Below are 13750 nucleotides of genomic sequence, written 5' to 3'. Positions count from 1 at the left end.
TGTTTAGTTTCTTCTCAAGTCCATCAAAGAGCAAGTATGGTGGCACAGGTCTATAATCCCAGCATATGGAAGGCAGAGACAAAGGCTGAGGGATTCGAATTTGAGGCCAGCCTGGACTACCTGGCAAAATTCTGTCAAGAAAGGAGTCCACCGAACACTAGAGCTTTCCTTTCTAGTAAGCGGAATGAAGTACACAATTTGTCCTTCACTATGAAGGAGACATCCTCACCATCCTAGCATGTACCAGATTGTGGACTTCCAGAAAACCTGGCTGAGATGACAGGCTTTCCCTGTGGTTTCATGAGATCTATCTTCCCCACTCTGACCTGTTCTCTCTTATACCAGACATCCAGAGAATCCAATGGTCCCAGCAATTTAGGTCCTGTCAGCAGCTCATCCTCAGGTATGGGACCACTGCTGTCCCATGCAGTGGTGAGATTGTAAGGTCCCAGTATCAAAGTGGTATAATTCTGATATAGTCAGAATTAATATGGCCCTGGAAGTAGATGATCTCCTGCCTACTGAGATAAGGCAAACTGCCCCAGATGCTCCCTCCTACTAGTTAACGGGCCGGACACACTGGCTAAATTAATGGTCACTTATTGATTAGCTCCAAGAACGGGAGCTCCTCGGCCAGCAGCTGGGTGTGATCACCAACTAAATGTTCAAAAACATACGGTCATTCTGGGAGACCCATCTGCCTCCTGCATATGCCACTGATTGTGCTGAATGGAGATAGCACTAAGAGTTAAATCCTTGTTTCTTTTTTAAAGGTAATTATTTTTTTATTATTTATTACAATTTATTTACTGTGTATCCTGGCTGTGCCCCCCTCCCTCATCTATTCCCAGTATCACCCTCCCTCTCGCTTCTCCCCCTATGTCCCTCCCCTAGTCCACTGATAGGGGAGGTCCTCCTCCACTTCTATGTGACCCTAACTTATCAGGTCTCATCAGGACTGGCTGCATTGTCTTCTTCTGTAGCCTGGCAAGGCTGCATCCCCCAGGGGGAAGTGATCAAAGAGTCAGCCACTGAGTTCATGCCAGAGACAGCCCCTGTACCCTTTACTAGGGTACCCACTTGGAAACTGAGGAGCCTTTGGGCTTCATCTGTGCAGGGGTTCTAGGTTATATCCATGAATGGTCCTTGGTTGGAATATTGGTCTCTGCAGGGTCCCTGGGCCCAGGCTTTTTGGCTCTGTTGGTCTCTTTGTGGAGCTCCTGTCCCCTTCAGGTCTTGCTATCTCCACTTTTTTCCATAAGATTCCCTACACTCTGCCCAAGATTTCGCTATGAGCTCAGCATCTGCATTGGTACCCTTCTGGGTAGAGTCTTTCAGAGGCCCTTGTTTGTTAGGTTCCTGTCCTGTTCCCGGTCTTTTCCCACTTCCAATATCTATCCTGTTTGCCCGTCTGAATGAGGTTTCAGCCTCTTCCCTAGGGTCTTCCTTGTTATTTAGCTTCTTTAGGACTATAGATTTTAGTATGTTTATCCTATATTATATGGCTAATGCCCACTTATAAGTGAGTACTTACCATATGTGTCTTTCTGCTTCTGGGATACCTCACTCAGGATGATCTTTTCTAGTTCCATCCATTTGCCTGCAAATTTCATTATTTCCTTGTTTTTAATTGTTGAGTAGTATTCCATTATATAAATGTACCACAATTTCTGTATCCATTCCTCATTTGAGGGACATTTAGATTATTTCCAGATTCTGGCTATTATGAATAAAGCTGCTATGAACATAGTTGAGAAAATATACAAACGACAGCCAACAAACTGGGAAAAGATCTTCACTAACCCTACATCTGACAGAGGGCTAATATCCAGAATATATAAAGAACTCAAGAAGTTAAACAACAACAAACCAAGTATCCAACTAAAAAATGGCATACAGAGCTAAACAGAGAATTCTCAACAGAGGAATATCAAATGGCAGAGAAACACCTAAAGAAATGCTCAGTGTCCTTAGTCATCCAGGAAATGAAAATCAAAATAACCCTGGGATTCCACCTCACACCAATCAGAATGGCTAAGATCAAAAATTCAAGGGATGACACATGCTGGAAAGGTTGTAGAGAAAGGGAAACCTCCTCCATTGCTGGTGGCAATGTAACTGCTTTGGAAATCAATCTGGCACTTTCTCAGAAAACTGGGAATAGCACCACCTCAAAATCCAGCTATACCCCTTCTGGGCATGTATCTGAAAGATGCTCAACCTTGTTTCTTTTAAAGCCCTTAAAAGCCGGCATCTCTCTCTGTAAATCTCTTGGTACCTTGTTTATGGATCAGAAATCCAATGTGGATCTATTGTTATGGAAAACAAAAACTTCAATTCTGAAGTAATAAAGCACAAAAAAAAAATGCTGCCAGTTAAGAAAATAATTTCAGGTATTAGAGGAATTGCTCAGTGGTTAGGAGAGAACGCTGTCCTTCCAGGACTCAGGTTTGGTTCCAGCACTCATGTTAGATGTTTATAACTACATGTAACTTCAACTCCAGGAGATCCCGATCTCTTTTCTGGCCTCAGCAAGCATCTGTGCTTACCAGCACATACACAAAATTTAAAAATCAAGTAAAACCAGCAAAAATGAAAATACAAAGTAATTTTAAAACTAACTTCTTGTTGGCACGATAGCCAGAGGAAAGGTATTACATCAGTACTGTCCAAAAGAACCCAGTGGTGACAGAGAACCCACAGCCCATACTCGGAGCCACTGGCCTTGTCACTTCATGTATGTAACACATTATCTTAGCAAATGGAAGCCTGAAAACTGTTTTGGAAACATATTTAAAATAGTGCGTCTAGGTTCATCCTAGAGGTTATTCATTCTTCAGTGTTGTGTCCCTGGCCCCAACCCACCCTAAAGGTTCTGATGTTAAAGACATGGTTGCAAGCTGGTGCCTGTATTGATAGGTGACTGGATCTTGAGGGTACTCAACCTCATCAGATGACTAATCCATGTCTTAGTTCATGTTGACTGGACTGTTAATGAAGAGGTGGTTAATTGGAGATGTGCCCTTTTGACTGTTTTGTTGGTGGTGGTTTGGTTTATTTTTTTTTTTTCAAGACAGGGTTTCTCTGTGTGGCCCTGGCTGTCCTGGAACTCACTCTGTAGACCAGAATGGCCTCAAACTCAGAGATCTACCTGCCTCTGCCTCCGAGTGCTGGGTTAAAGAGTGAGTGAGCACCATTCAATTCTCGTGACTGTTTTTTGAGGCAGGACCTCATGTGGCTCAGGCTAGCTTGAACTCAGCTGTGCTGAGGTGACTGGGACATGATGCCTTGAAGAACGTACCTTGCCCTCAGATCTTTCCTGTCTGCTTCCGGACATCGAGTGAGCAGCCTCCTCTGGCACGTGTTCTTGCAGTCAGCATTTTCTCTCAGCGTTGGCCCTGGCAGCTCTCCTGTAAGTTCTCCTGTGAGCTAAGTATTTTTCCTTTAAACGGATTTGCTTCAAATTTCTCTCACGGTGATTAAAGTAGACTAACAAGAGACTTTTCTAGCTCTGTATGACACTTCAGTGGTGCTGTTGGCTCCTGTTGAAAACTCTGCTGCTGTCCATGTCTATGTGGGTTTCTCATATTTATGGTCCTATGCTGGGCTGTGGTCAGCTGATAAGTACTCCAGAAGCAGCCTTCTTCTTAGTGAGTGGCCATGCTGTCTGGTTGTTCATTTTCAAATACCAATTTAGTTTTCCACGCCCTGCAAAAATTCCTATAGACCCAACTATTCTCATTGCATTGGGCCAGCTTGTATTAATAACTAACTCCATAAGTCATTTTTGTTTTGGTGTGTATATGTGTCTTGCAGTACCAGCTGGGGAGTGCACTCAGGGCCTTGTGTGTGCTAGACTAGCACTCTCGCTGAATTACAACCCCAGCTCTCATTCGAGTAATTTCTAATGACCAGCCTTTGAAGTTATGGATCTTTTTTTCTATAATTGACATGAAGACTCCAATTAATCCTTAGTTCCACATATTTTATTTTTGAGATCTAATTCTTTTATTACTTTTCTAAGAATTTCACATTGTTTTTTTCACATTCACCTTCCTCCTACAACTCCTTCTTGATCCACAACTACCTCCCTAGGCATCCACCTTGTTTTTCCCTTCCCCCCTAAACCTATTAGGTTCAATTTATATTGCCCAAATACTTGTTCAGGGTTGGTCCGGTGCTACGTACCCAAACGCTAAATTCTGGGTTTCCAGCTCTGGATGAATTCTCACACACAGCGGATGATGTTCTGTGAATTTTGCATCCCAATATTCTCTGGTTAAATAAAAGAGGCTGGACAGCCTGCAACTAGGCAGAGAAGTGGGCGGAGCTTCAGTTCCTAGGCTTGGAACTGAGGGAGGGATCATGAGGTCAGGAGAATAAGGAAGGGAAGGAGAGGGAGGGGAGAAGAAGAAAGGAAAACAATGGAGAGAGGAAATGACCTGAGGAAGCAGATCTAGCCCAGACAGGCCGAAGATAACTTGGGGAGTGTGGCTAGGAGGTCGACAGACTAGCTTAGAAAATTAGTTTTAAACATACCTGCCCAGTTACTGTGGTTAAATCTTGTTTAAATAAATCAATAGGTCTCTGTCTCAATTATTTGGGAGTTAGCTGGGTCATAGAAAAACCCTCTAGAATTATTAAATACTCAACAACAAGTACTCTTGGGTGTGGATCCTGCTCTGGAAAGTAGCTGACCTACCAGGGGATCACACCATTAAAGAAAACTGACTCTCCCTCTCCCAGTAGCCATCAAAGACCAGTAACTCCTCAGTTCCAAGGACCTCCTCCATTCATTCTGGGAGTTTTGTCTAGCTTGAGTCACTTAATTCTTTATACTCTATGTTTATGATAAAATCTATTTTTGTCTTTCTCCTAAATCTTAATCGCATTATTTTTAATTATTACTTTTGAAGCCTTGTGTGACAATTCAAGGCAGAACAGACCTGGCAATCTATGTCAAGTAGTTTTTCCCTTCTTGTTAAGGATCACAGCTTTATGCTTTTCTCTGTATAATTTTTCTTTTTAATTGTACACTGAACATTCTTTTTTCAAAAAGAATAGAGAATTTTTTTTTCTTCTAAACATGAGTACTTCATACCATTTTGTATGGAGTTGGGGTGGGAGGCTATGAATTTTAAGAGGATTTACACTGGGTCAGGGTTGGGCTACAGCTTAAGGTAGCCTGGGCACTGCTTAAAAGCAGGGTTTATCTTGTGTGTGCCTGGTGTGGTCTTTTTCTGTTTCCCACATATATTAGAATGCACTTACACACTTCCTTATGAACTTCAAACAAAGACTGTGTTTGTAGCAGACTCAATGCTACATATACATCTTAGCTATTTCTGCTTGCAGTCCTGGGCCAAAAAAAGAGAGAGAGAGAGAAAGAGACAGCATGTTTCTCCCATGACATGTTTCTCCATGAGTGATAGCCAACAGGACACAGGGAGAAGACATACCCCAAACACTGCCTTCCCCCTGTTAATGCTCCATGTTTTCTTGTCCTTTTGATGACTTTGGGAGGCACAAGATAAAGATGTTAGCACTAAAGAAATGAAATGACCTCAGTGATTAAGAGCACTGTCTGCTCTCCCAGAGGTCCTGGATTCAATTCCCAGCACCCACTTGGCAGCACACAACTGTCTATAACTCCCCTGTTCCAGGAGATCCAACACCCTCATACAGATATACATGCAGGCAAAACACCAATGTACATTAAAAAAAAAAAAATGGCCCTCTCTCCTGAGAGCATTAAACATAGGCTAGCAGTATGTTTTATAGTGTGAGCCAGCAATGAGCACAGAGGACTGTCCTGAAGGTATGGATTGTTTTTGGGTGAAATGAGTCTGTATTAAGGAACCCCCCAAAATGGTTATTATCTCATGCTGGGTGTGATGGCCCGCACTGGTAATCCCAGCACTGGGGTGGCTGAAGCAGCAGGCAGGAGGTGCCCGAGTGAAAAGCTGTTGAGCTATTGGGTTGCTGTTGAGGCAGTTGGAGGAGAAGTTGGACATATCCTGAAATAAGGTTGGACTTGCCCCAAGGAACCCAATGACCCTAAGCAGCAGGAAGTAGCTAAGGAAAACCACAGCCCCTCTACCCACTAACCTTCATTCTCTCCTACCCAGTTTGGGGTTTTAGAAGGGACTTGGATGGAAAAAGGGAGGAAGAGGTATAAGAAATGTAAATAAAATAGTTTTTAAAAGTATGCCAGCAACTGCCTTTGAAAGATTTGGTATCAACCCGACAAAACACTTCCGTAATTTTTATATTAGTTATACTCTGAAGTACTATTTTAGATAAAGTTTGGTTCAATATGTTATTAACATGAATTCCACCTTTTCAATGAAGCTACTGGGATACTTAAGAATGCACTCGGGACAGTACTGGCTAGACTGCAGTAAACTAGTGAAAGGAGAGAACAAGAAGACAGGCAAATGTGTCTTAGAAACTACCACCTTTGTTTATGACTCTGTGGGCCTGACAAATGACTGAAAATGTCGGCCTCATGAGGAAATCCCCCAGGACACCGTGGATCGAGTAATGTACTGCATTGCCTGACATGTAGGGAACAACCACCTCGCACCTGCTCCCCCTAAGAGCAGGTAAGTGTCCCTCACAGGGCCCAACACATACGCTCACATCACATACATGAGGGCCAACTGGAATAAGCAATGACTGGAATGAAAACTTCGCAAAACCGGGGAGTTGTAGAAGCAGATCACAGATGAAAAGCTCTTGCTGATCTTCCAGGGGATTCCAGTTCAGTTCCCAGCACCCACATCAGGGGGTTCACAAACACCTCTAACTCTAGCTCCAGGAGATTCACCCCTCTTCTGGCCTTTGTGGGCACTGGAAACACCCAAGACAAAATAGCACATGCAGACACACACGCACATACATAAAATTAAAAAATAAATCTTCTTTAAAAATTTTTATAACTTTTCATATGATCTCCTAAGACTCATTATTATAAAGTGTATTTATATAAGGTGCAGGGATATCTTAAGAAAAATGAAAATTATTTACAATGTTCATGTTCTCTATGCTTTAATAAATCTTTTGCATAGGTAAATACATTCAGTTATACCTATTTGACAGCACTGAAACAAACAAGAATTGACAGAAATTCTGAATCTTTCCCAAATAACTGAGGAAGCCTTCAACCACAAGTTGCCATTAGAAAGTCAGTCCTCTTTTCATGCACACTTGAAAGAATCTGTGATAGTCACCTTCAGGAAGGTCACTTTATAGAGTCGCCCATCACAAATACAGTACGTTTTAAAGCATTACTTCAGAATCAGAATGTCTCCAGATACACAAGAATGTGCTTGAACCTGAGCTTAGGAATTTGAGGTTATTTGTATTCATTCCATCATCAACTTGTCCAGTTAATTAATACAACCTGGGAAAGTGGTATTTCTTCTCATAGAATGGTTTGGTAATCAACATGTTTTATTGTCTGATGGAATGGGTAGGCGTCAGAGATATGGTTACTCACGCTGTGAGCTCTGAGTCACCTGAGCTAACTACAGGGACAATACATTAGGGCAGGTGACCCCCATGGACCCCAGCTTGTCTGGACACCATGGTCTTCCTTCTGACACCTTCTCTTGGAGGTAGGGTCCTCAGGGAGCCCCTTCTCCAAGACTCTTCTTGCAGCCTTTCTCCCTGGCCAGGCTAATAGAAACATCCCAGGTTCTTAGCAGAGCCAGGAGCTGGGGAAGGCATTTGGTCAGAGATGAGGAAAGAAGCTTCTCAGGAGGAGTTGGGATTCAAAACCAAGGCAATGAGAGCTTTACTCTATGGGATGTAGCAATGACAAAATACTATTATAATCTAAGGCTGCATAAGGTCTGTAAACAATAGTGAGCTTCCTTAGAGGTGTTAAGAGTTCAGCTGCACACACACACACACACAAAAAGAAAAACAAACAAACCAAAAACAAAGCTAACAGAGACCTGAAATAAAAGTCCTGAGATTTTTCTCTAGGCAAAGAAGTGTGTTTCTGTTCAGTAAAAGTTCAGTTATGCTAAGTTTGTCTTTCTCTTTACTTTTTAAGAGATTTTTAATAAAACGGTCAAGAAAGAAATGTAGGCATTTACTATAATCAAGTTAAGCTATATAATTTATTACTAGTTTGGGTCTTCCATTAGCTTCCTACATATCAGTGATGAGTTTCTCAGCAGCAGGTCCAATTAAAACAGAATTTTAACAGAATTTGTAAAGAGAATAATTCAAAGAGAACACACAAGTAACCAGAGTAAGTGAAACAAAATTGTCCAGTGTGAAGCTTATCCTACTTTGTATTAATAGACTCCCACAAGTTTGATTATTAAACTAAAATCACCTTATTCTAAGCACACTATGAATCATCATAAAAGATTCAACCCTTAAAAATTATGAAAACTTCAAGATCTTATTAATAAAGTTAGAAATTCTAGCTGTTGTGTTACTGATTGACTTTGGTCTGTATTTTCTGGAATTCTTCAGGCCATGAATAACAGTCAGGTAGGATCTGGTCATAGTTAGTGCTGTACATCTGAGAGCAGACAAATTCTTCTTTGTTTTGGGGTTCAGGATAAGCACTGGCCATCTTTTCTCTGTATGCATCTGTCACAATCTAAAAATAAGGAAGGGAAGTCATTATTTTCATAATGAAGTCAAATTTTTATCCATCTTTAAAATTAGTTTATAATTTGTACTGGAGTAAAAGCCACATACATAAACTGGAAAATGAAAATGAGACTGGAAAATGAAAATGCAGCTATAAGTCACATGTGGCAAGGGAGAAACAGTAACACCAGGGAAAGTTAAGCAGTAGAGATCTGACTGTGAACGGAGCCTCCTGCTCCACCATCACCACATGGCTTTCTACCTAGTCACTCTTTTAAGTTTTCGTCAGCTCCATCTTTGTGACAGAGTAGGACATCCGGACACATCCAGGTCCTCAGACCTGCAGCCCTTATTGCAGCTTCCTTCCTGAAATTCTGTTTCTGTGTGGGCAACTACATATTCTGGTATGCATCCACAGTGTCTTTATTTCCTCTGCTGCCCCTTGCTTTCCTTCTCTTCTAATCATATGCTGATTCATTTTAATTTAAATTGTAAATAAACTTAAAATGATAACATGCTGTTCAGTACATAAATAATGAAAACTAAAAACTGGTAGGTATAGATTGGGACAAAATACGAGGATGCTTTCAGTAGCAGACATGCAAACGGTTAGTTGAAGTTTTTTGAAGTGTGGATTTTGAAGACTATCCCTTCAATCAACAAGATAAACGGGAACATGTGACCCTTAAATGGTGCCATTTATATAAACTTGGAGTAGTGTAAACTCTAAACCAGCAAGTTTGGTCTGCGAGAAGACCTCACAATGTCTGGCTACCTTTTGACTGTTGAAACTGTATAAGTGCTGCTGACTCCTAGTGGCCAGAGGCTGCAAGTGCCAAGAGCACACTGCACTGCGCAAACACAAACCGCCTATGAGCAGAGACCCTGAGCAACCAGTTTAAACAGAACTGCTGGGGTAAATTTTGTGTTCCCCCACAGATGCGCTTATATGCTGGTGGCCTCACCAGTAGTTAAAACGCTTCAGAAGTTAAAATAAAGCTTTTGGGATCACTCTAGTCTATTTCACTTCTGTTCTAAAAAGAAAGAGAAAACTAGACAATGAAACACTAAGGATGAGCACATATATGGAAGAGACTCTCAAGGACACAGCAAAAGCAGGCCCCAAGCCAAGGACACAGACCTGGGAAGCCTAACTTACTGACATCTTAACCTTGGGTGTGCAGTCTCCACAAAATTCTAAAAAAAAAAAATTCTGTTTAGTTTAAGCCACCTAGAACGTGGTACTTGGTTGTGGCAACTGTGGCAAACGAATACAACAACATTGTTAAAGCCCAGCCCACTCAGCTGTGTTACAGAAAATTTCTCTGCATTTAGGTTCCTGGCTAAGTCCTCTTGTTGCTCACCTATGCCCAGAGCTGCTTTTGTACTCTTTGTCCTCCCTGGTGTTCCTATGTTAGGCAGCTAAGACAGAAGCAGGCTTGAAGGTTACTGAAGATGGACCCCACCTTCCTGATTAAGCCTTACCTCCCATGTCCCTGGTAAGGAAGAGGGAAACACACTCTCCTCAGAATTTTAAATACCATCTGCAGTAGTTTGATGAAAATGGCCTTCACAGGCTACTCAGATGTTTAAATACTTGTTTCCAAGTTGGCAGGACTGTTTGGGGTGGGTTAAGAAATATGGTACTGTTGGAGGCTATGTGTCGCTGAGGCAGGCTATGAGCCTTCAGAAGCCATTCCCAGCACCTCTCCGAATCCTGCTTGTGAATCAACATGAGCTCAAATGTCCCTGTCACCGTGAACTCGAACTCTCTAAAACCATAAGCCCATTTAAACACTTTCTTTTATAAGGTGCCTTGGTGTTTAGTCACAGCAAAAGAAAAGTGACTAATTCACCATAGTTAATGCTCTAACAACCCTCTTTATTAATGGCCTAGCCAGTTAATGAGAACATCTTTTTGATCAAGACCGCAGACAAGACCAAGGCCTCCTATGCTGGCTAGTTTTAGGTCAAGCTGATACCAACTAGAGCCATCTGAGACCCTCAATTGAGAAAATGCCTCCATAAGATCCAGCTGTAGGGAAGCCTGGAGGGTATTTTCTTAAGTAGTGATTGGTGGGGAAGGGCCCAGGCCATTGTGGGTGGTATCATCCCTGGGCTGGTGGTCCTGGGTTCTGTAACAGACTAAGCAAGCCATGAGGAGCACCAGTAAGCATCACCCCTCAATGACCTCTGCATCAGTTCCTGCTTCCATTTAGTTCCTGCCTTAGCCTCCCTCAAAGACTGTGATTTGGAATATGTAAACCAAATAAACTTTTGCGTCCTCAATTTGTTTTTGGTCATGGTGTTTCATCACAGCAATAGTGACCCTAACTAAGATGCCTCTTGTTTCTATGTAAATATGTATCTATAGCTATGAACCCCATTTATAAGCTCAAGAAAACTAGCTAGCCTCAGGCTAGCTAGATGGCTCAGCAGTTAAGAGAAAGCACAGCTCTTCCAGAGGCTCTGAGTTCAGTTCCTAGAACCAGTGTCAGGCGGCTCATGAGCACTGGCAAATCCAGATCTGATGCCCATGGGCACCAGCACTGAAGTGAACACATACAAGTTCCCAATTTAAAAAGTAACAATAAAAATAACTCTTAAAAGAACAAAGAGCAGCATGAAGCCAGAGTGTGAGCAGAAACACGACCCAGCTGAAGAAGCCCAGGGCAGGGCCGAAGATGTGAGGCCAAAACTCCCTGAGCGAGCCAGCACTTACTGAGCAGCCCCTCCCTCCCTCGCTGCAGCTACTAGGATCCTAGCTCAGCTGCCCCTCTCTACGTTTTGACTGAGAAAGTGAAACCATTCCTTTTCCTTTTTTCTGTCTCCTTTTAAATTTGTCCTGACGCTCGGGGCAAGTGATTCTCAATCTGTGGGTCGCAACCATGGGAAAACACGTATTTCCAATGGTCTTAAGAACTGAGACACTGCATCTCTTGAACATTACAATTATGAAGTAGCAACATAAATAATGTTATGGTTGGGGTCACCACGACATGAGGGACTGTATTAAAGGGTCGCAGCATTAGGAAGGTTGAGACCCACTGCTCTGGGCTCCCTTTCTCTCTCCTTCTCTCTCTCTCTCTCTCTCTCTCTCTCTCTCTCTCTCTGAGTTCCCCTCCAATACACACACCATTCAACTCTTCACCAATGCTGAATGCTATGCTTTCTGGACCCCTAGCTCAGAAGGCATGGTTTCCTTTCTCTTGTTTTCCAGCGGCCATTGAGAGCCTCAGCTTGCCCACCCAACCGTCTTCTCCTCAACCCCCAAGGAATTTCCCGGAGTTCCCTTTTGATTCAGAGATTGAATTCTTTTCTCCATAGGACTAAGAACTTCCCCAAGGGGCCCAAAGTCCCCCTTTCACTATGGCTACCACCCTGTCTCTTAAGATGCTCTATGTCATAGAAAGGGATGTGGCAGAGGTTCCAGGCACAAATGTCACTCTAGTTAGTCTATGGGAGCTACAGAAATAACTATATAAACAACCACAATAAGGTGAATTGGGAGAAGCCTGACTAAAAGAACTGAAATGTAAGTCGTAGGAAAAAAAAATGGACAGGGAAATCTACAACTCATTCCCATGTGTCCACCGTCCCTGGGGAATAAAAGGCAGTCCTCAGCACCCCATTGCCATGCCTTGTCTCCCTGAGTCGTAGAAAATGAATGTATATGCCAAGCAAGCACGTAAAATAGTAAAGACACACACTTAGCAAGAGAAGGAAGAATAATGAGGCTGCGTCACTTTACCTTTACTGCAATTTTCAACGAAACATCCCGAATGGTACTGAGAGGGGGATAGAGCCGGCCTTCTTCTAGGTGTTTATCTGACACTTGCTGAGATATGACCTTAAAAGAAGAAAAGGAATAAAAACGCTAATCAGCACATGATGCAGTGTGACAACTGTACAGACAGCTAAGGAAGGGATGGCCACATATGAGAAGTGCTACATGAGACTGCCTGTCTAATACCATGGCCCTTTATAACACAGAAGCTGGGCTAAGGCATGGCTGGGGTCCACACCAAGAGTGAAACAGAGATGAGAATCCAGGTTTCCCTTTTGTTCAGTTCCTTCACACTGAACCATAAAGTATTGGGTATTTCCTGGACAAACAGATGAAAATAAAAGTGGGATGAAGAAGTCATGGACACGGACCCTGTAAATAGAGGAGGGCAGTTCGCCAAGACAGACCTGCTGCTACTCCACTCAAAATTCATGAGAAGTACGGGGTGGCGTGGGGTGAGCTGGGGGGTTGGGCTAAGAAAGCTTGCATAGTCACACTTGAAGGAGGACTTAGGTCTTACCCAGACTCTTGGTTATCTGCTTACCTAACCAAGCTCCCTGTTAACTCTCTCTAATCCAGTCCCTAGCTCTGAACAGAGTTAACCAATTATGTCGCTGCACAAGGTAGGTCTAGGTCAGCTCATAGCTGGGCCTGGCACAGAAATGCTGCGGCAGACAGGAAACAGAAAACCCTACTGGCTACATTTTAAGCAACCAAATAGTCTCAGTCTGTCTCTCTGACAGGATCAAAGCCAGAGCTTCGTGCACACTGCTCTACCTCTGAGCTGCATCCCCAGCTCTGTCAGTATCTTACAGTCTTTAATTGTACTTACTTATTTTCCATTACATATCCAGAGTACTATTATAAACTCAGAGGGAAAAGCAAGGAATAAGAGACAAATGTCGGTGGGTCTCAAGCTCTAGGCATGTGACTCAGATCAGGAAGCCCCTGCCATCCTAGAGACTGAGTTGCCACTGAGACAGGGTCTCACTATGTAGCTCTGGCTGGCCTGCAGCTGGGTAGGTAGATCAAGCTGATGATGACCTCACAGAGATCCATGTACCTCTGCCTCCTGCAGTTATCTCAAAGATACATTTGGTTCCATCAGCATACCAATAAGACTGTGCATAGGTCCTCCAGGTTACTGAGGTAACAGCACAGAACAAAAGGAGAAACCCAAGAAGCAGCCCAGGAGAAAGAGTGCTCATCAAGCCACAGTGACAGAAGGCTCACAGTGGGGTGGGCTTGACTGTGGGATGAGAAGAAACTCGGGGGTCTCTCTCTCTCTCTCTCTCTCTCTCACACACACACACACACACACACACACACACACACACACACACACAC

General features: G+C 43.0%; 1 protein-coding gene across 1 annotated transcript in view; it reads right to left on the bottom strand.

The window, feature by feature from the left end:
* Nucleotides 1–8110: 8110 nt before the first annotated feature.
* Me1 (malic enzyme 1) overlaps nt 8111–13750 on the bottom strand; it is a 101097-nt gene continuing 95457 nt past the window's right edge. The window contains exons 10-11 of the mRNA XM_055602496.1: nt 12368–12466; nt 8111–8623 (exon numbers count right to left, since the gene is read on the bottom strand). Of these exons, the coding sequence (XP_055458471.1) occupies nt 8453–8623; nt 12368–12466 (270 nt within the window). The 3' untranslated portion in view covers nt 8111–8452. The remainder of the gene's footprint in view (nt 8624–12367; nt 12467–13750) is intronic.

This window comes from Psammomys obesus, unplaced genomic scaffold, assembly GCF_907164565.1.
Source record: "Psammomys obesus unplaced genomic scaffold, mPsaObe1.curated_primary_1811, whole genome shotgun sequence".
NCBI lineage: Eukaryota > Metazoa > Chordata > Mammalia > Rodentia > Muridae > Psammomys > Psammomys obesus.
The sequence above is the reverse complement of the archived record's forward strand: the minus strand, read 5'-3'. Positions and strand labels throughout refer to the sequence as shown.